We start from the raw sequence: 22,256 nt of genomic DNA, 5'->3' as shown, positions 1-22,256 counted from the left end.
GACAGGGTTTCTCTGTGGCTTTGGAGCCTGTCCTGGCACTAGCTCTGTAGACCAGGCTGGTCTCGAACTCACAGAGATCCGCGTGCCTCTGCCTCTCAAGTGCTGGGATTAAAGGTGTGCGCACCATCGCCCGGCTAGTGTTTTAGTTTTCTCTGCTCTGCTAAAATACTCAGGCATCGCGACTTAAGTAGGGAGTTTGTCTAACAGTTTCAGACCACAGTCTTTCAAGAAGCCAAGATGGCAGCCGCTAGAGGGAACTGGTCACATCAAATCCACAGTCAAACAGCACAGACTGGGTGAGCCAGAAGACTCAGGGTAAACCAGCTTGTGACCAAGCCTGACCCTGAGTTTAGTCCTCGTGTCTCACGTGAGGAAGGAGAGGCTTGATTCCTGTAAGCTGTTTTCTGATGTCTACAAGGTGACCGTGTCATCTGAACACACAGGCACACGCATGCTCTCATTCAATGAAAATAAATAATAAAATGTGATATAAAATTAAAACAGCATAGGTTGATGGATGGGTGTGTTCAGCCTAATTTTTTCTTTTTATATATCTTAGAATCCCAGCCCAGAGAATGGATCCACCCACAGTGAACAGTTAAACCCACCCCAACAAACCTAACCAAGACAATCCCCACAGGCGTGCTCAGCTCTTCTTCCTGATGATTTCCATCAGGCCAACAATGGAATGGACAACCACAGCTCCCACCTGGAGGGTGCTACTCAGTTAATTCTGTCTGTCCTGTGGATGGTGTTTAGCGTCTGAGCACTGCGTGCCAGGCTGTTTGAAGCTTTACTTCTGCCTATGTCAATAGGGATCACTGAAGCACTACAGGAAAAATGTTCAACATAACCAGCAAAGCAAACGTGTATTGGTAAATGTATTTTCTTGAAAAGTCAGTGCTCTTTGGAGGTATTTTCACTAGCTCAGTTGTAAATTCTGTCTTTTTTTTTTTTTTTTTTTTTTGAGGGGGAAAGTGGGGAAATGTTGAGAGACCAAAACTACAGATGACAAAAGACATACCAGGTGGCTAGAATCACAGAGTGTCACTGCAGAGAAGGGGGCACTGCACAGCTCTGAGCTGCCACCCAGGGTAGCCTGAGGGGCCCCTTATCTAGAGCCCTTGACTCAGTCAACTACAGGCTCGTGGCTTCAATGAGAGAAGAATTTCAGGATGAACCTGTATGAAGCAGAGTTGGAGAAGGGTTCAAAGAGATAGTTCAGGAAGAGAATACAGGATCTCCAGATTTGGGGGCACGGCCTTCACAAAGGAGAGAGTCACAGTTTAGTATATGACGCTGATACCTAAGTTACATACACAGGTGACAGGAGAGACACTCAGGGAAAGGATAGAACATTCCCCGTTCTCAAGGGGGAGCTGCTCTTTAGTACTCTCTTGGTGACTCTCAAATTCTATCTCAAAGTAGATACTCAAGAATACAGGCTCTCAAAATTTAAATAAGTCCTCATTAATATAAAAACCCGGAAGAATTAACAGTAAACATAAATATTAAATTAGTATCAATTTTTTTCTTTTTCTTTCCTTTCTTTTTTCTATTTCTTTTCTTTCTTTCTTTCTTTTTTCTTTTTCTTTTCTTTTCTTTTTTTTGAGACAGGGCTTCTCTGTGTAGCCTTGGCTGTACTGGAACTTGCTTTGTAGACTGGGCTGGCCTCAAAGTCTAGTTCTGCCTGCCTTTGCCTCTCAAGTGCTGGGATTAAAGTCATGTGCCGCCATTTACTTTTTAGTCTTTTTGAATTTTTCTTTAAAATATATCATCTTTATATACATTAAATGAAAAATCATTTAAACATTAAAAATAAATAAACACAAAAAATAAAATAAACTTTCTAAGAAAATTCAATTATTTGAAAATAAAGCACAAGAGGCTGGGTGGTGGTGGCACATGCCTGTAATCTCAGCACTCGGGAGGCAGAGGCAGGCAGATTTCTGTGAGTTTGAGGCCAGCCTGGTCTACAAGAGCTAGTTCCAGGACAGGCTCCAGAGCTACAGAGAAACCCCATCTCAAAAAAACAAAAAAGAAAATAAAACACAAGAAACCCCTATAAGGTGTATGTGGGTTATACCCAACCTAATTACATATAATTTCATATAAAATACTTTATTCTTTTTAAAAAAGAAATATTTATTTTTATGTATATTGGTGGGTTTTTTATGTATATTTGTACACCATGTCCAGGCAGTGCCTGTGGGGGCCAAGAGGATGTAGATTGTTACGAGCTAGACCACCCTAAGGGAATCAAGTCTGCAGACTCTGGAAGAGCAGCCAGTACTCTTAATCCCTGAGCCTTCTCTCTACCACTTAGAGTGTTTTTCCTTTATAAGGGGCTGGGAGAATGTCCAGTAGTCAAGAGCTTGCTGTGAAAGTAATCCATGTTAAAAACAAACAAACAAACAAACAAACAAACAAACAAACAAACGTCATGGAGATGTGACCCCAGCACTGGGGAGGTGAAGGCAGGAGGATGTCCAACCTAGCCTAATTGATCAGAAAGTGAACTTGTCTGAAACTAACATTGTGGATGGCATCTTGACGAAGAACCCCTGAGGTTGACTTCTGACCTTCACCTGTGCGAACACACACACACACACACACACACACACAAACACGGACACACAAAAAGTGTTTATTCCTCAAGCCTTTTTTGTATCTGTGTGAAACATCTGTAACTCATTCAGATCTTTAATCCACATCTCAAATTGCTGTCAGAGATATTGTCTAGAAACCAGAAATCGTATGTATCTTACCAGGGTTCTTTTACATCATTTGTTAAATTCGGTATAGATTAAGGAAAGAAAAAAGAAAAATAAAACTAGATCTTTTGATTTTAGGAATTCTGCAATCTGGACTTTCTTGTTTGTTTCAGAAAGGTTCTTACTTTGTAGGCCAGGGTATCCTGGAAGCCAGTCAGACTGAATTTAGGGTAATCCCCCTGTTTTAGCCAATGTAGGAGCTGCCTTGCCTGCCTGACATTATGTAACACTTAATTGTAAAGTATTTTTGAATTTTGGTTCACGCCTAGATTTAATGTGTTACTCACATATGTTTGTATCTACACTCTAGAAAATTGCAGGTGCCCTTTAAGCATGCAAACATTGTATCTTCATTACAGAGTGTGGGGTGCTGCTGGGGAATTGGCTCTGCATTTAGGACCTCTTGCGGACCTCCTGGATTCGGTTCCCAGCACTCACATAGAGGCTCACAGTGTTGTAACTCCAAGTCCAGGGGCTCTGACGTGCTCTTTGGGTCTCCACGGGCATGGGACATGCAGGTAAATAAGGTAAAATTTGCCTTACATAGATGCAGGCAAATCACTAATACATATAAAGCAATATAAGTAAATATAAAAAAATAGTATGGCTTTAGGAAAATCCATAAAAAAGACACCACGCCAGTATTTCACGAAGATCCCTATACATGCATTTATTGCAGAAGTTTCCACAGTAGCGGTTATGGAACCAAGATGCCAGTCAAAAAAGTAACAAAGAGGGCTGGAGAGATGGCTCAGCGGTTAAGAGCACTGCCTGCTCTTCCAAAGGTCCTGAGTTCAATTCCCGGCAACCACATGGTGGCTCACAACCATCTGGAATGAGGGCTGGTGCCCTCTTCTGGCCTGCAGACATACACACAGACAGAATATTGTATACATAATAAATAAATAAATATTAAAAAAAAAGTAACAAAGATATGGCTTATATATGGAAATGGAATATTTTTAGTCATAAACAAGAGCAATGTATGTCATTTTCAGGCTGTGGATGAAATTGGAGATTATCATAGTAAGTTTCAGAGAGACAAAATATCTTTGTTTCTCTCATTCGTCGGTTCCAGATTTTATAAATACATAAAATCATACATGTTACAGATGACATGAAAGTAGATGAGAAACCGGGCGAACAACGAGGACTAAGGGAGGTGGAGGAGTACAAAATAGCAGGGAATGAGCGAGAGTTCGCTGGAAATAGGTCATATGCAGGCAGGAAAACATATCCCGAGCATGCAGGACGCGGCGCCTCTAGCCTCTCTCCATAAGGTGGCGCGATACTTTGAGCGTGGTGTCTGGCGGCTAGCAGTCGCCTCCTCCCTGTGCTCCTGACGGAGACCAAGGCCTGGTGAAGGGATTGCCGGGATTGTAGGAAGTGATCCCGGGGAAGGGGAGTGGTTCGGGACCGATGCGCACCGCGCCAGGTTTCCGCAGCAGCCCTGCTCGCCTTGGTGTGGCCCGCAAACGCACAGCCGCGACCATGCCCCTCCACGTGAGCCTCGCCAACGGCAACCGGGACCTGGACTACGACTCGGTGCAGCCATACTTCATGTGCGACGATGAGGAGGAGGACATGCAGGAGCAGCCGCCGCAGCCGCCCGCGCCCAGCGAGGACATTTGGAAGAAATTCGAGCTGCTGCCCACACCGCGCCCGTCCCCGGGCCACGCCGGCCTCTACTCACCTTCCAGCGAAGCGGTCGCCGGATCTCTCTCCCCCAGGGAACACGACGGTGACAGCTTCTACCATGAAGACCTGCTGGAGATGATGCCCGAGCTGCCAGGAGGAGAGGCGGTGAAGCACAGCTTCGTCTGCGACCCGGACGACGAGACCTTCGTGAAGAACATCATTCTGCAGGACTGTATGTGGAATGGCTTCTCGGCCTCTGCCAAGCTGGTCTCCAAGCTGGACTCCTACCAGGCTGTGCGCAAAGAAGGCGCCAGCGCGAGCCCGGCCGGGGACACTGAGCCTGCGACGCCTCCAGACTGCACCTGCAACACCTGAGCGCACAGCCCTGGGTCTTCAGACTGTAAGCTTCAGCCATGTTAACTGCCTCAAATTCTGGGCGTAAGAGAACCCCCTCCCCCTTTTCTTTTTTTAAAGCTTGCCATCCTTCCTCACTCCCCTTAACAGATTTGTATTTGTTTAATAAAAAGTCTTAACGTTTACCAATTTTCCGATGTTACTGGACCCTTAAATGTAAATAACTTCAATAAAACACTTTATCAGTTGTACGAGATCTTCAAATATGAAGTTTAAAAGTATATTTTCCTTTTTAAAGTCGATTCTTTTCTATTGTTTTTAAGAGAAACAAAATTATTAGGAAATATATTGAGCCCACGCTAAAGAAATAGCGTTATGAAATGAAAAAAAAAACCAAGAAGCTACAGAAAATACTAAGATTGAAAGTATGCTAGAAGAGAGGAAATTTATATGATTAAAAAGAAAAAATAAAATAAACAAAAAGGGAAAGACAAAAGATAGTCCAATAATGAAACCAATGCATAAACAAAATTTGAAAAATAGACCAACGGGTTTAAAACTAGGACCATAATTTTAAAAATAAGATAAAGGTACTGTTGAAGCACAGAAAACGGAAAAGGGTGACTCGCAGGAGACAAGGGGGAAAAAAACACCAAAGTGTCGGTGTTTCCTTCTGGGTCCTGTGAATTTGGAGGCGGCCAGGTGCATGGGGTGTATGGCGTCAGCTGAGCTTGTGGACTCTTCTTTCTCCCATTTAGGCTGTGCTGGCCCCACGTGCGACAAATGAACACAGGAGCTGTCGTCACTTTGGTACTTTCCTTCGCGTACCAGGGACCTCTGCTGGCCACACTTGGCTTAGCAGTCTGAGTGCTGTGCCGGCCCTCTTTTCCCCTCACCCTCCTGAACTTCCTCAGCTCCTACCCAGGAGTAGCTAAAGTTCCAGCTGAGGGGAAGGGAAGGTCTCCGAGTGCCCTGGGAGTGAGCCAGCGGCCGCGGTGCTGAGATCTGTATGGGTTCATGGACCTACTTTCAAAGCCCACCACACTAGAGGCTGCAGCTGGGAGGCGGAGTAGGTCAGAGTCCACAGAGCCACACTCAAGGCACTGATAGACCTGCTGGCCCCAGCTCAGCGCTGTCAAACTCCAGAGTATTTTCAGTCCATCAGGTCAGCCCCAGACACAGCCAGGGTGGGGACCCTTTTCCCATGCATTTCACTGCCTGGGCCCAGCTTCCTGCCAGTTGGACTTTTTGGTTTCTCAATACCAGATACCTACTCTCCATAGCTGCCTCCCAAACTCTCACCCTGGAGCTGTGTGGGAGGTTAAATTCAGGGTCCCTGAGTTGCCATGGTTCCCTGCTCCTGGCCTGCAAGAGAGAGCTGGTTTACATATCAGGTTCCCTCTCAGGATGGCTCCTGGCCACAGCCCTCAGAGCTGGGCCACTGCCACTGCTCTCCACAGCCCACCCACCTAGCTAGAAAACCGACTGTTCTCCACAAGATCAACATTTGGATTTGAGCTGTGGCCTTGTCCTGTGGCTCCCAGCACCAGGACTACCTGGCTATCCTTGGCCTGGGGCTCCGACTCCTCCCTCACAGGGGCCACAGTGCTGGAGTTGTGCTTGGCTCTCTTCCTTTGGCTGAGCTTTCTCTTTTTGTTTCTACACAATTCCCAGCTGTCTTGGCCCTGCTTTTATGAATGTCTAAAGCGGCCGCTTTCCTTTTTTTGTAATAATATCTCCCTTTCTTTAACACACACACACACACACACACACACACACACACACACACACACACACGAGTTTTTCCTTATCCTGACTCTTCTGCCAGGGCCCATGGAGTCACCTTCTTCCCTCCATCCATCTGGACGTCTCTGATTTAGGTGCTGACCACATTGGACAATCACAGTAATTGCTATTGAGCTTGTTATAAGCTTTTTCTATGTTACCCATTAGGAATTAGCTCCGGTCTGTTTTGTTCCTGGTCTTGTGCCCTGTGAACCTCTGGCTAAGGGCAGTCAGCAGGGCGCTCTGCGAGTCCTTCTTCAGAGGTAGACTTGGCTATGAGAGCAAAACAACACAGGCCGCGTGGTTATAAACAGACATTGATTTCACGGTTTCAGAGCCCGGGAGCCAAAGTCAAGGAGCCTGCAGATTTGGGTTTGCTGAGGGTCTACTTCCTAGTTCTCGGATGGCTGTGAACCACTGTGGGCTTACACGGTGGAAGGAAAGAACCTGGTCTAAAATCATCAATTCTGCCTATGAGGTCTGCACCTCTGAAATCCCCCCTCCCAACCCCATCTCCTTGAGGTTAGGTCTGAAGACATGGAGGGTAGGTGGACACCAACAACCTTTGTGAGGCCCTCTGAATTTCATCACTGTCTGAGCTTTGTCCTCCAAGACTTGCCCCACGATCTTTCAGTTCTTGGCATCAGGTGGTGCTACCCAGCCATCTTTGAACCTTTGAAACCTATCAGGAGATGTTGCACAGAGGTGTCCCCTGTCTTTCTACTGCCCCGTCTGGCTCATGCCTCTGGCAGCTCTGTTTCTTGAGGCCTTCACCACCTGGCAGAGGCCTCAGGTGGTGGCAGCAGTGACTGGTGAAGCTTCAACACCAGGGCAGGAGGTTCTGAAACCACAGGGCCACCTTCATGTCAGTTTAGCCTATATTTTAGTTCCTTTTCCTGTTTCTGCAATTTAAAAAAAAAAAAAAAAAGCCCCCAAAAAAAGCCCAAACTAAACGGGGTGCTGGTGCTGCATGCCTTTAATCCCAGCACTTGGGAAGCAGAGGCAGCAGACCTCTGTGAGTTCAAGTCCAGCCTGGTCTACAGAGAGAGTTCCAGGATAGGCTCCAAAACTACTGAAAAACCCTGTCTTGAAAAACCAAAACCAACCAACCAACCAAAAACAAACAAAACAAAAAACCCGGACTAAAGCAGCTTCAGAATAATTTTTTTTTTCTGGTTCACAGTCTGAGAGTACAGGTCACGTGAGGAATCCTGCACACAGGAGCCTCAAGGCAATCCATCACACGGCAGTCCCAGCCCAGAAACAGACAGACCAAGGCTCTTTCTTACGGTCCAGGATCCTTCCCTGGGAACAGAACCACCCACAGTGAGTGGGTCTTCCTGCCTCCTTAGCTAATGAAGACAACTCCAGAGTATGCCCAGAGTCCTGTCTCCTACGTGATTTAGACCTCATCTAGTGGACAGATGAGATTAGCCATCACAGCATGACTCAGCAGAAGAAACCACAGGGGGATCCAGGTGAGAGTGCTTTATTTAGATAATGACCCCAGAACTACCCACAGCAGGCAAAAATAAATAAATAAATAAATAGATAAATAAATAAATAAATAAATAAATAAATAAATAAATAAATAAAACTGCTCAAGGGACTGCCAGTGCCTTTAATGGTTATCATAGAAGCCATGCTTTGTGAAACTGAATCTTCCCTTTGATGGGGAAGCCTGGGAGGTGGAGAGAGAGGGAGGAGGGAGGGAGAGAGAGAGAGAATGAGGATGGTAACAGAGAAGAGAGAGCAGAGTGTGTTGTCCACAGGAGAGGAATGATTTTGGTGTAACTACAGGCTCTACCTAGAGGCAGGAAAGTGCAATGTTATGAATGACGTTGTCTATCTCTGTCAGTGTCTGTGTCTCATCCTTGCCACAATCCCATTAGTTAAAAAATTATTCAGAGTGCAAAATGGCAGATTAGAAGCTGTCTGTGTGTGAAATTGTGAGTGGTGAGAGTCGGGGTAACAAGGAGAGAGGGAGAGAGAGCCTGGGAAGCCCAGAAGAGGTGACTGACATCCATCCATCCATCCGTCAGTCCTGCCAGTGACTATACACCCACTCTTCTTTTCTTCCATCCACTCATCTTCTCACGGCTCATTCATTATCTACGATTCATCCACTGATCACCCTCTCACCATTCACCCCTCCTCCTCTCCACCTCTACCTCCATACCCATCCCCCATGCATCTGTTACTGAGCAACGTGGGATGGAGATGATTATGACTCTATGGCCACACCTCCATTTTCCCGAATGACATTGAGAGCCTGGTGTTTTACCCATTCTGTTTATAGAAGAGCTTAAGATAGAAAGTTCCTTCCAAACAGTGGCTTTGACTCCTGAGCCTGAATGTCACCACTGCCCAGTACCAAGACTGTTACAGGGAGATTTTCTCTATGGGGAACTCACCATTTCCTACAATGGCTTTAACAAACCGATATCTGGAGAAGGGAAAGGTGGATTCCCTTCCTTCCTAATGCCTGCACACCCTCCCTGCGGCATCTGCTCCCCACAACCACCACTCAGTCCTGACCACTTCACTTCTACCATGTAGGAGCGTCACTTGTCGGAAACCTGCTCACTCCCACAGTACCAGAGCTTTCTTAGTACATTCTCTCAGCCTCCACCCCTGCGCTTGAGGAGGCCTGGGAACATGTGATGGGGTCCTTTAATTCCAAATCTCTCCACTCTTTTTGGTGGAGAGGGGGTAAGGGTCAGAATGAGATGTCCCCTGAATCCAGAACCCTGGTCTCCCTGTGCCAGTGAAGGCTCAGATTCAGGCCTCACTTCCAGGTCCTTCCAGATTGGTGCTAAGGAATCCTGGGAAATAAGGCAGAGGCCGATGGTGGAGAACAAAGCCCTCATGTCCAGGGTCTGAGTCCCCAGCTAGCCATCAGCTACTCCCAGGGCTGGGAAGGGTACTGACTCCTTACTCAGCCGCGTTTTATAGGGCCCCTCGCAGAGTCCGCAGGGAGCACGGCCAAGAGAACCAGGTTTTCTGAGTTATGTCCACAGCCAGCCGGCAAGGGGAACGTCGGGTTTTATGTAACAGTTTGTTAAGACTTCAAGAGATCAACAGGCTACAGGCCATTCCAAAGTGGCAGCCAATGTTTGGAGTCCAAAGAGGCTGAGAGAGAATCAGGGACACAGAAGACAGGTCAGGTGAATCGGATCTGCTGTCCCCATTAGGAGAACTGGAAGGGGCTCTCAACGGTGCTGTGAAGGTGGGATCTGGAGAGAGCAGGATTTCAGGCCCGCTTCACCCTATGCACACCAAGTTCTGTTGGGAACTTTGCCCTGGGTGTTCTGTAGGTCCAGCTTTTTGACTTGGGGCTCAGTCAGATTACTGAGGTGTCTACTCTCTCCACACCTTCCCCTTCCTGGCCTTCTCTTCCTCAGAGCACTGGCAGGAGCATCTTGGGCTTCTGTAACAAACCCCCTCCAACCTGGCCTTCAGCACCTCACTTCCGTCCCCCTCAGAACAGAACTCCCCATGGAGGCTGAGTGTGAAGACCAGGCCAGGGCCACAAGGCTCTGGGTAGGCTCCTGGATGATTGACAGTTCCCTGCACTCCACAGCCTTTCCTAGCCCCAGCTCTGCATTCGTTTTTACCCCGCCCATCCTCAACCTAAAAGGTCCCTCTGTTTGACTGCGACAAGGACCCTTGTCAGGGGATTTAGGCCACCCTGACCCTCCCCATGGTCTCTTTTGAGATCCCTATTCATTGGTTGCAAGGTCTCCTTGTTTAAATGAGCTCACAGTCACGTGTCACTGGGTCACATGACTTAATGGGCCACCAGTCAGCTATTCAGCACATAATCCTTCCCTGGAGATACTTTTTTTTCTTTTCAAGACAGGGTTTCTCTGTGTAGCCCTGGCTGTCCTGAAACTCGCTCTGTAGACCAGGCTGGCCTCCAATTTAGAGATTCGCGGCCTCTACCTCCTGAGTGCTGGGATTTAAGGTGTTCACCACCACCGTCCAGCTCCCTGGAGAGAACTTAGCGTTTTTTATTGGTTGTCCTCTGCGCTAGGGCCCTGAGAGAGGGGCCCAGGTCTCTGGGGAGTATCATCTCAGCTTCCTGCTGACACACAGAGCCAACCTACCTCTACAGCCTGTTGTAGATGCCCTGAGATATTTCTGGTTACTATATTCCACCATTGGTCTTTTTTGTCTTTGTTGTTTTTGAGACAATTTTTCACTATGTATCCTTGACTGGGAACTCCCTATGTAGACTAGGCTGCTCTCAAACTCATGGAGATTCACCTGCTTCCAAATGGTAGCATCAAAGGCTTGAAACAAACTTTTGCTGGTTTTTTTTTGTCCTTTTTGTTTTTGTTTTTTTTAAATATAGGTTCTCACTATGTAGTTCTTGATTTAACTTTGGTAATTAGCATATATCAATAAAATTATCCATTTCTTTTAGATTTTCCAATTTAGTAGAGTACATTTTTTTTAAAAGTATAAGTATGTCCTTATATCCTCTGGATTTCTTGGTGTCTGCTGTTATGTTCCCCTTTTCATTTCTAAGTTTGTTAATTTGGATATTCACTCTCTGCACTTTAGTTAGTTTGGATAATGATTTGTCAATCTTATTTATGTTTCAAAACAACAATTCTTTTTTCTTCATTGATTCTTTGTATTTTTGTTGTTTTTTTAATTGTTGTTTCTTTTTGATTTTAGCCCTGCGTTTGATTGTATTTTACAGTCTATTCCTTTTGAGTGTGAACCCTTCTTTTTGTTCTAGAGCAGGAGTTCTCAACCTTCCTAATGCTGCAACCCTTTAATATGGTTCTTCATGCTGTGGTGAACCCCAGCTATAAAATTATGTCTGTTGCTACTTCATATTTGTAAATTTACTACTGTTATGAATTGTACTGTAAATATTGGTGTTTTCTGGTGGTGAAAGGGTGGTTCACCCTTTGGGATTGAAGCTCACAGGTTAACCACTGTTCTAGAACTTTCAGGCATGCTGTTAAGTTGTTGGTATGAGATCTCTCCAATTTTTTTTTTTTTTGACGCAGGGTTTCTCTGTAGCTTTGGAGCCTGTCCTAGAACTCACTCTGTAGACCAGGCTGGCTTTGAACTCATAGAGACCCGCCTGCCTCTGCCTCCCAAGTGCTGGGATTAAAGGCGTGCACCACCACTGCCAGACTCCAATTTTTTTCATGTAGAGGGTTTTGACCATTTTTCATTCAGTAGAGAGTTGTCCATTTTCCATGAGTTTGTAAGCTTTCTGTTGTTTTTGTTGTTGATACCTATCATTAATCTGTGGTGGTCAGTTAGGGTGCAGGGTGTTTTTTCTATTTTCTTTTATTTGTTGAGACTTTTTTTGTGACCGAGTATGTGACCAGTTTTGGAGCAAGCACCATGAGGTGCTGAGAATGAGGTTTATTATCTTTATTTGGGTGAAGTGTCCTGTAAACATCTGGCAGGTCCATTTGGTTTATAGCTTCAGCTAACTCCAGCGTTTCTCTGTTTGCTTTTTGTCTGGATGACCTGTCTATTGGTTAGAATTGGGTATTGAAGTTCCTACTGTCAGCGTGTGAGGGTCAGTGTGTGATTTTAGCTGTAGGGGTGTTTCTTTCACAAGCTTGGGTGCCACAACATTTGTAGCAGAGATGTTAAGAATTGCCATCTCAACTGGGTGTGGTGGCCCATGCCTTTAATGAGTTCAAGGCCAGCCTGTCCCACAAAGTGCCAGCACAGCCAGAATTGGTACCCAGAGAAACCCTGTCTTGGGGGTGGGGAGAATTACTATGTCCTCTTGGTGGAGTTTTTCTTTGATGGGTATGCAGTATCATTCCTTATCTTTTCTGATTAGTTTTGGTTTGAAGTCTGTTTTATTTTGTCAGATATTAAAATAGCTATATCAGCTTGCTTCTTCGGTACATTTGTTTAAACTCTTTACCCTTGGGTGATGTGTATACTTGATGTTAAAGTGTGTTTTTTGAAAGCAACTGGAAGGATGGGTTCTGTTTTCACATCCTTTTGGTTAATCTATGTCTTTTTATTGAAAATTTGATACTTTAATGTTGAATGATATTGTGATCAATGGTTGTTGCTTCCTGTTATTTTGTTGTTGGTGATGGTATGGTGTGTGTGTGCGCGTGCACACATACGCATGCATGGAAGCCAAAGGTGTTGGATCCCCTGGACCTGCAGTTACAGACAGTTGTGAGCCACCTGGTGTGGGGTACTGGGAACTGAACTCTGGGTCCTCTGGAAGAGCAGCAAATGATCTCAACCACTGAGCTGTCTCTCCAGCCCGTCAGGTGTAATTCGAGTAGGTTTGTTTTTATATGTTACTTGGTCTCTTCCCCTTGCAGCTTTTATTGTTCTTTCTTTGTTTTGTACGTTTAGTGTTTTGATTATTATGTGCTGAGGGTATTTCGGGTATTTCTTTTTCTTTTATCTTTCTTTCTTTCTTTTTTTTTTTTTTTGGATTTTCGAGACAGGGTTTCTTCGTAGCTTTTTTTTTCTTTTTTTTTTTTAAATATTTATTTATTATGTATACAATATTCTGTCTGTGTGTATGCCTGCAGGCCAGAAGAGGGCACCAGACCTCACCACAGATGGCTGTGAGCCACCATGTGGTTGCCAGGAATTGAGCTCAGGACCTACGGAAGAGCAGGCAATGCTCTTAACCTCTGAGCCATCTCTCCAGCCCTTTTTGTAGCTTTTGGTTCCTGTCCTGGAACTAGCTCTGTAGACCAGGCTGGCCTCAAACTCACAGAGATCCTCCTGCTTCTGCCTCCTGAGTGCTGGGATTAAAGGCGTGCGCCACCACTACCCGGCCGGTATTTCTCTTTTTGATCTAGTCTACTTGGTGTTCTGTAAGCTTTTGTATCTTTATAGGCCTCTCCTTTAGGGTAGGGATTTTTTTCTATGATTTTGTTGAAAATATTTTCTGTGTTTCTTATTTCAAGTTTTGCAGTGGCTTAAGTATTTCCCATAAGGGCCAATCAGGGCCAAGCTTACATCTTGACATATTTCCTGCTGTGAAACTCCCGTCCACGTGAGATCAAGCACATTGGGTGCAGATGGTCAAACAAACTTGTTTAGGGTAGTGCAAACCTGTGGCTTGTTATCTCTCATAAACAACAGCCTCAGCATTTCAGGAACTGTCTGTCTTGAGCAAGTGGCCCGCACATGAGAGGCATTTTTGTTTCATGGATATGTATAGCATAGTAATTAAAACTTAAAAATTTAACATTGGTTCTTACCATGCTGATATATGTCTGTCTTTGTTGGCTGGGTGCTTTTTTTGTTTGTTTTTGTTTTTGTTTTTCGAGACAAGGTTTCTCTTTGGCTTTGGAGCCTGTCCTGGAACTAGCTCTTGTAGACCAGGCTGGCCATGAACTCACAGAGATCCGCCTGCCCCTGCCTCCCGAGTGCTGGGATTAAAGGTGTGTGCCACCACCGCCCGGCTTGGCTGGGTGCTTGTTCCTTTGTTTCTGTTTCTTCTCTGGTTCTTAGGAGAGTGTGGTGCTTGTGTTGCCTGTAGGAAAATCATCTGGGGTCACGACAGATGTGGACACTGGGGGGGTTCCATGTAAAATGTGCTTCTGGATATTGGGAGCTGAAATTCGGAATGGGGAAGGGCTGGGGGAAGTGGGGGGCTTCTCGAGGGGGAGGAGAGCAGGGTGTTCCACTGGGATCTGCTTAGTCACCTGGGAATGGGGCTAGAGGGTGAGAAGAGGCAAGAGCAGAAGGTCTGCTACTGGGGGTTAGATTTGGAGGAATGGTGTGTTGTGGAATAATCCCTTTGTACACTGTGAGGATGTGTTGCTCTCATTGGTTTAGTAAAGAGCCAACTGGCCAATAGTTAGGCAGGGAGAGGTTAGGCAGGAGAGGGAGACTAAGGGAACACTGGGAAGAAGAAAGGTGGAGTCACTAGGAGACAGCATGAGACTCAGGATGAGCAGGATGGGAATTACGTAGATGAGGTAAACGAGCCTTGGGCAGCACATAGATTAATAGAAATAGATCAATTTAAGTTATAAGAGCTAGCTAAGAACAAGCCTAAGCTTCCAGCCAAGCTTCCTTAATTACTAAGAAGTCTCCATGTGGTTATTTGGGAGCTGGCAGGTGGGACAGAAAAGTTCGCCTACAGTGGAGGGAGAGGTAAGCATCTGTAGTTAGCCTGCTTGCTTCCCTGGCCAGAGGGGCCTGTGGGTTCCCAGGGAGTACCTGCTGGAGCTGGGAGCTGCTTGCCTGGTCAGAGGGGCCTGTGGGTTCCCAGGGAGTACCTGCTGGAGCTGGGAGCTGCTTGCCTGGTCAGAGGGGCCTGTGGGTTCCCAGGGGGTACCTGCTGGAGCTGGGAGCTGCTTGCCTGGTCAGAGGGGCCTGTGGGTTCCCAGGGGGTACCTGCTGGAGCTGGGAGCTGCTTCCCTGGCTGCAGTCACAATGAAATTTAAAATAAAATGAAGTGGCACAGTTTGTCAATGTAATCATTGCTGAGAAGCCCATTTGTACACAGCTTCCCATTCTTTCTCCATTTAGTCTGCTGTTAGTGATTTGGGTAGCTTGATATTTTCTAATGTTAAACTAATCTTGCATTACAGGAACAAACCATACACGACAGCAAAGTCTTCTTTAGAAGAAAGTTTATTTTGTATTTAATTATGTGTGTATCTGTGTGAGTATATGCCATGTGCGTGGGTGCCCTTGAAGTCCAGAAGAGCAGTTATAAAAAGTTGTAAACCAGGAGACATGAGTGCTAGGAAGTGAACTCAGGTCCTCTGGAAGAGCAGCAAAGGATCTTAACCCCCTAGTCACTTCTCCAGCCCCCTACTGCATTCCTTACTGGGTGACTCTGGTTTGCTCAGGATTTGTGCTTATCCTCATAAAGGGGATTGCCCTGCAGCTTTTTAATACCACTAATGTCCTTGCCAGACCTTGTCAGGCATTATATTAAGATGATTTTGGCCACTATATGCAAAGCTTCCTTAATTGAATTCACCAGTGAAGTAGTAGTCTAACGGGTCAGAGAATTAGTACAAAGATTTTCAATATAAGTGTTTTGTTTTGGAGTCAGGGTCTCACCATATGGCTCAGGCTGGCCTTGAACTCACGGTGATGCTCCTGCTTCAGCCTCCCAAGTGCTGACATTATAGGCAGGAGTCACGATGCCTGGCTGTACTGTGACATACACAGGGCCATGGGGACGCTGCTCTCCTCCCTGCGTCAACACTGGTTCTTCTAAGGACTCTGTGCATCTTGTGTAGGTTGTCAGATTAATCTCATAAGGTTGAGCATAATATTCTCTTATTCTGTTACATGTAAGGCCATGTTAGTACCAGAATGATACTTTCCTTTTTAATTAATGATGTCACTGTTATTTCCTTAGCCTTGGTCAGCTTGGCTAAAGGTTGTCAATATTGTTCAACTCTAAACATTCAATTCTTCTTTTATTATTAGCTTCCTCTAACATCTTGCATGTAATGTTTTATTTTATTTGAGTTTATTTATTTTTTAAATATTTATTTATTTATCATGTACACAATATTCTGTCTGTGTGTATGCGTGCAGGCCAGAAGAGGGCACCAGACCTCATTACAGAGGTTGTGAGCCACCATGTGGTTGCTGGGAATTGAACTCAGGACCTTTGGAAGAGCAGGCAATGCTCTTAACCACTGAGCCATCTCTCCAGCCCAAGTTTATTTATTTATTATATACCAATTCCAGTTTCTCATGCCTCCTCTCCTCCTGCTCTCCACATCTTCCCCCACCACACCACACTCCACCCCACCCCTCATTCACTCCTCAGAGAGGGTAATCATGCATTAGGGATAGATCCTGGTCCCACTGTCAGAGGCTCCACACACTGCCCAAGCCACATCTCCTCTGTCACCTGCATTCAGGGGGTCCTAATTCAGACCTATGCAGGTTACCCAGTTGTCAGTCCGGAGTCAGTGATCTCCCACTAGGCATATTCCTGGCTAATTTATATCTTAGATTAACCCACTTCTATTAATCTATGTATTGCCATGAGGTTGTGGCCTACCAGGAAGGTTTTCTGGTGTCCTTCTCCTTCAGCAGCTACATGGCGTCTCTCTGAGTCTGCTACTTTCTCTCTCTATCTCTTACAGCATGGCTATATTCTGCCCTGCTATAGGCCAAAGCATCTTCTTTATTAACCAATGGTAATAAAACATATTTATAACATACAGAGCGGAATCCCACATTACCCACTATTAACGTGTGGGGGCTTGATGTGTGATTTAAGCTTTAGTAATGTTTCTTTTATGAATGAGGGTGCCTTTGTATTTGAGACATAGACATTCAGTGTTGGGACTTCATCTTGATGGATGTTTTTCTGTGATGAATATGAAATGACATTCTTTATCTTGTTCGACTAATTTTAGTTCAAAGTCTATTTTGTTAGAAATTAGGACAGCTACATCAGCTTGTTTCTTAGGTTCATTTGATTGGAAAATCTTTTCCCAACCCTTTACTCTGAGGTAATGTCTGTCTTTTAAGTTGAGGTGTGTTTTTTGTATGCAGCAAAAGGATGGATTCTGTTTTCATATCCAATCTGTTAGCTGGCGTCTTTTTATAGGTGAGTTGAGTCTAATGATATTAAGGGATATTAATGACCAGTGATTGCTAGTTCGTGTTCTCTTTGGTTTTGATGTTGGTGGTGGTACTCTGTGTGCTTTTCTCTTCTTTGGGATTTGCTGGTGTGGGATTATCAATTTTCTGTGTTATTGTGGGTGTAACTAACTTCCTTGGTTTGGAGTTTTCCTTCTAGTACTTTCTGTAGGGCTGGATTTGTGGATAGGTATCAGTTAAATCTGGTTTTGTCATGGGATATCTTGTTCACTCCGTCTATACTGGTTGAAAGCTTTGCTGGATATAGTAGTCTGGGCTGGTATCTGTGGTCTCTTAGTGTCTGCATGATGCCTGAGTAGGACATTCTGGCTTTCATTGTTTCCATTGAGAAGTTGGGTGTAATTCTGATAGATCTGCCCTTATATGTTACTTGGCCTTTTTCCTTTGCACCTCTTAATATTCTTTCTTTATTCTGTATGTTTAGTGTTTTGATTATTATGTGGGGAAGGGACTTTTTTCTTTGGTTCAGTCTATTTGGTGTTCTGTAAGCTTCTTGTGTTTTCATGGGTGTGCTCTTTTTTTTTAGGTTGGGATTGCTTCCTTCTATGATTTTGTTGAATATTTTCTGTTCCCTCTTCTTCTCCATCTCCCTCCCCCCTCCTCCTCCTCCTCTTCCTCCTTCTATTATTCTTAGGATCTATCTATCTATCATGTATATTGGGTTCTGCCTGCATGAATGCCTGCAGGCCAGAAGAGGGCACCAGATCTCATTACAGATGGTTGTGAGCCACCATGTTGTTGCTGGGAAATGAACTCAGGACCTCTGGAAGAACAGGCAATGCTCTTAGCTGTTGAGCCATCTCTCCAGCCCCCTAGGTTCAGTTTTTAACAGTGTCCCAGATTTACTGGGTATGTTGTGTTAAAAATTTGTTGGATTTAACATTTTCTTTGACCAATAAATCTATTTCCTCTATTTGTATCTTCAGAGCCTAAGAGTCTCTCTTTCATTCTTGTATTCTGTTGTTTATGCTTGCTTCTGTAGTTCCTGATCGTTTGTCCAGATTTCCCTTGGTTTGTGTTTTCTTTGTTGCCTTTATTTCCCATTTCAAGTCTTGAACTGTTTCTTCTGTTTGATTGTGTTTTCTTGGTTTTCTCTAAGGACTTTGTTGATTTCTTCCAATTTTTTTGTTTTTCCTTTCCTCCATTTCTTTTTTTCTTTTTTCTTTTTAAATTCACATCTTAAAAGAGAAAACAAGCAAAACAGATGAGGTAAAAGAGCCTGGAGAGCTTCCTGAGTAAACACTTAGGAATAAAGGCAGGCAGGGCTCAGGAAGCCATCTGATTACAGGGAGGCAGCATCCTACGAGAGTGGTCCCGACCCAGGTTCAGCAGCGCTGAGGGAGGGTACCTAACAAGCTTAGAGATCAGGTCCTGGGTCCCCACAGGCACTGATTGAGGAACCCTCAAATTCACCTTGAGGTTGTCTTTTTTTTTTTTTGGTTTTTCGAGACAGGGTTTCTCTGTGGTTTTGGAGCCTGTCCTGGAACTAGCTCTTGTAGACCAGGCTGGTCTCGAACTCACAGAGATCCTCCTGCCTCTGCCTCCCGAGTGCTGGGATTAAAGGCGTGCGCCACCACCGCCCGGCTTTGAGGCTGTCTTTTTATGTCTTGTTATGAGTGCTGCTCCTGAAGGGAGGATTTCTTACCAGCAGCTCATAGCAGGGCACCCAAGACACCACAGGGCCACCTTCTCATCCTGTGTTCTCTCTTCACTCATTTCTGGGGACAAGTGGTCCAGAGTCCACACACTGTCTTTCTCTTGAGAGAGGGGGTATGCACAGACCCACCAAATTCTGCGATCTTCACTTAACCCTGAGCTCCAGCAGGAGAGTCTCTGGCTCCATGTCCCTGTGAATCACCTTATTCTCATAACGGTAGGTCAGGGCATCTTCTAACTTCTCCATTATCGTGACTGTACGCTGCTCCTCTAGGGCGTGGTTTCTCTGAAGCTCGTTGCAGAGCTTGTCCCGTGGAGCATATTCCAGATTCAAGGATACCCAGCGAGCATAGCGGAAGTAGCCGTAGAGACATAGGATATTCAGGTGCTGTAGATGAACCTGGATCTCCACCTCCCTTCGAAGCCAGCGCTCCAGTTCCTCCTCCCCTCTTTGGGACTTGAAGAGGACCTTCAGGGCCACAGTGAAATGGTTTTCCTTGAGCGGAGCCAGGTACACATTCCCAAATTTCCCCTTGCCCAGATAATGCCCTATTTCAAAGTCGTCAATGGTGAAAGCCTCCTGGTTGAGGGGCTGGGCCCCATCTGGCCAGTGGTTGTCAGTGATGCTGTGCTGAAGGGCAGTCACTGTCTTCCCCAAATGCTGGAGAAGCTGAAGTCCTACTGGCTGCTTGGTTCCAGCGGCCCCTGGAAAGGGGTGGGTGGGTAATGCTCCGGCTGTGGTCTCTCCCACCACCCAGAATGCGCCAGCCCACTAACGGACACTGGTGACAAACGCCTTCGACTTCTTTAAGGGAATTTTTTCATTCCTCTTTGAGGGCCTCAATCATCTTCATAAAGTCCTTTTTAAGGTCATTTTCTCCTGCTTCATCTGCGCCGGAATCTTCAGGTCTTGTAGAACCTCTAGTTTCTGCTGGTGCCCCATTGCTCTTTATGGTTGTTGAGTGCATTCTTACCTTGTTGTCTACACGGCTCTGCCTCTAATTGGTGTAGGTGGAGCCTGTGCTTCAGGGGTCCCTCTTCCTTCAGTTGGTGTAGTTGGGGACTGTGGCTCTGTGGAATGCTTCTTGAGGTGCCTACTCCTGCTCTTCCCTTTGGAGGATAGTACCTTCGGCCCCAAACCCCTACGGGATGAATGCTGACAGAGGCCAAGAGGACCGAGGAAGCAGACAGACCTTGCTGGGTGTCCTCACCCCGTCTTCTTAGGGTTAGAGACTCTGCTTAGTCTTCTTAACATCCCGAAGGATGGGGCTTTGAGAGCTTCGGTAGCTGATCAGATTTCTGCACAGATTCTGAAAGGAAGAATTTACCCTGTACATCTCCCCAGGGAGTGTGCCTCGTGGGAGGCCTGCGCCGCTGCTGTGTTGCGGGCAGCTAGTCCTCGGCTGCTCCTGTCTTTCATTCTCAGTCTGTAGGTTCAGGCCGCATGGAACGTTTTAAAGGTGGTGAGAGACCCAGGCCCCTGTAGATCTGTAGCCACAGACAATCTCTGAGCACCCTGACTCTGAGTCCAGAGCCAGGGAACGAGACACACTCTGGATCAGGGACCTGAGTCAGTGAAAGAAACACCTTATACCTGAACCCAGAGCCAAAGAAAACACTCTGACCCCCAAACCAGAGCCAAGGGAACACACATTGCCCCTCGAACCAGTTTGGCCCTGAAGTCAGAGCTATCTCTGACCCAGACACAAAACCAGCCAATCCTTGAGCAGGAAAAACCAACCAATCATGAGCAGTAAAGAAGTAACCTCTAGTCTAGAGACTGCTATGACCTTTTCAGGACCTTAGCCTAAGGAAGTAGTTTTCTTTAGGCTAGAGGCATGACCTCTCCCTGAACCCTAAAACCTGGAGCTCCTCCCCCTTGTGGAAGGAGCCAATCAGGAGCAGGCAACCCCTTCTCCCATAGGGGTTAGCCAATCCCAAGCCTGTGGGCTTGGAAGTCCCAAAGCCTTCCCCACTTTAAAACTGCCTCCCCGCCCCTCTCCACCGCTGCTACTGTCGCTGTTCCCCGCAGATGGGAAGGTCTGAGTTAAACCTCAATAAAGACTCTCTGTCTGCTTTTCCATCAGTTTCAGTCTCATGTTGGTAATTTGGGGATTTGAACTTTGGACATAGCAGTAGCAGGAGATGGAACTTGAGAATGTGGGTTTTGAGTCTGCCTTTTTTTTTCTGCTACAGTCTTTACAGCCACAAGTCTGATGTGGGAGTGTCATATATCAATCTGTTGATTTCATTGGTTAAGCAATAAAGAAACTGCTTGGCCCTTATAGGTTAAAACATAGGTGGGAAGAGTAAACAGAACAGAATGCTGGGAGGAAAAGGAAGTGAGCTCAGAGAGACGCCATGCTCTGCTCTCCCTGGCAGACACACACGCGATGAAGCTCCGACCCAGAATGGACGTAGGCTAGAATCTCCCTGGTAAGCCACCTCGTGGGCTACAGCAGATTATTAGAAATGGGCTAGTCCAGGTGCGAGAGTTAGCCTAGAAGAGGCTAGATAGAAATGGGCCAAGCAGTGTGTAAATGAATACAGTTTGCGTGTTGTTATTTCGGCGCATAAGCTAGCAGGCAGCTGGGGTGCTGGGGACGCAGCCCCAACCGCTCATATTACTACACAAGTCTAGATGTCAGCTTTGATAGTTGCACTTCACAAAGTTTTGTGTGCTGAGCTGAAAATCCGTGGGGCAGACATCAAAGAGATTAGCATCCTCTCTCCCCAGCTAACAGATGGAGCTATCCTGTTTAAAGGTGAATTGTGTGGATTGAGTCTTCAATGTCAAACTAACCTTGCTGTTGGTGTACAAAAGAGTTCTACAATAGCCTAGAATAGAGTATAGCAAATGTTTATTTATTTGGGAATAAACTCACAGAAAGAGTAGTGATCCGCAGTCTTCTGCGTGTATTGGGAACTGAAACTGAATCCAGCAGTCAAGAGGCCTGTGTATGCTTTTTGTCTGCTTTTATACATGAGACCACCCCCAGAGTGGAATAGTATCTTAAAGGCTACTGGCTGAAGGAGTTCCCACAGCGCCTTACATTCTGGGGATAACCTCATTCCTACCACGAGTCCACATTCCACTCCCAAATCTCCCTCCTGCTTCCCCTTCATGGTCCCTCATTCCTGTCTCATAGCATCTGGACCCCAAAGATCTTTCCTCAACTGCTCTGTATATCTCTCAGGAACATTGCAGATTAAACCTACTGCTTGTGGCCTCTCTGGACTGAGTGAGCTCATTCAGTGCGGTGCCCTTAAGAGCAATCCACACGCTCTCTGTCAGTGCTGGCTGGTACTTCACTGTGTGGTCACACCATAGCTTGCCTGTCGTTTCTAGTTTTAGGCCATTAAAAAGAAAACTTACCTGTAAGCTTTAGTATGATCCTGTTTGCATTTTTGTGTGTACACCTGGAAGAA

General features: G+C 45.8%; 1 protein-coding gene and 1 pseudogene across 1 annotated transcript; one reads left to right on the top strand and one right to left on the bottom strand.

The window, feature by feature from the left end:
• The first annotated feature begins 4,042 nt into the window (after window positions 1-4,042).
• Window positions 4,043-5,030, top strand: LOC101985103 (protein B-Myc-like). The gene has a single exon (XM_005346279.2). It carries the CDS (start codon window positions 4,194-4,196, stop codon window positions 4,785-4,787), a length of 594 nt encoding a protein of 197 aa, XP_005346336.1. The 5' UTR covers window positions 4,043-4,193; the 3' UTR covers window positions 4,788-5,030.
• Window positions 5,031-18,437: 13,407 nt separating this feature from the next.
• Window positions 18,438-20,247, bottom strand: LOC101994249 (annotated as a pseudogene).
• Window positions 20,248-22,256: the final 2,009 nt, after the last annotated feature.

This window comes from Microtus ochrogaster, chromosome 4 (assembly GCF_000317375.1).
Source record: "Microtus ochrogaster isolate Prairie Vole_2 chromosome 4, MicOch1.0, whole genome shotgun sequence".
Lineage (NCBI taxonomy): Eukaryota > Metazoa > Chordata > Mammalia > Rodentia > Cricetidae > Microtus > Microtus ochrogaster.
Note: the sequence above shows the minus strand (reverse complement) of the source record. Positions and strands in the feature narration are given on the sequence as shown.

Excerpts from the sequence above, each read along its gene's own strand:
- LOC101985103 (XM_005346279.2), top strand. The coding sequence starts at position 4,194 with ATGCGCACCGCGCCAGGTTTCCGCAGCAGCCCTGCTCGCCTTGGTGTG.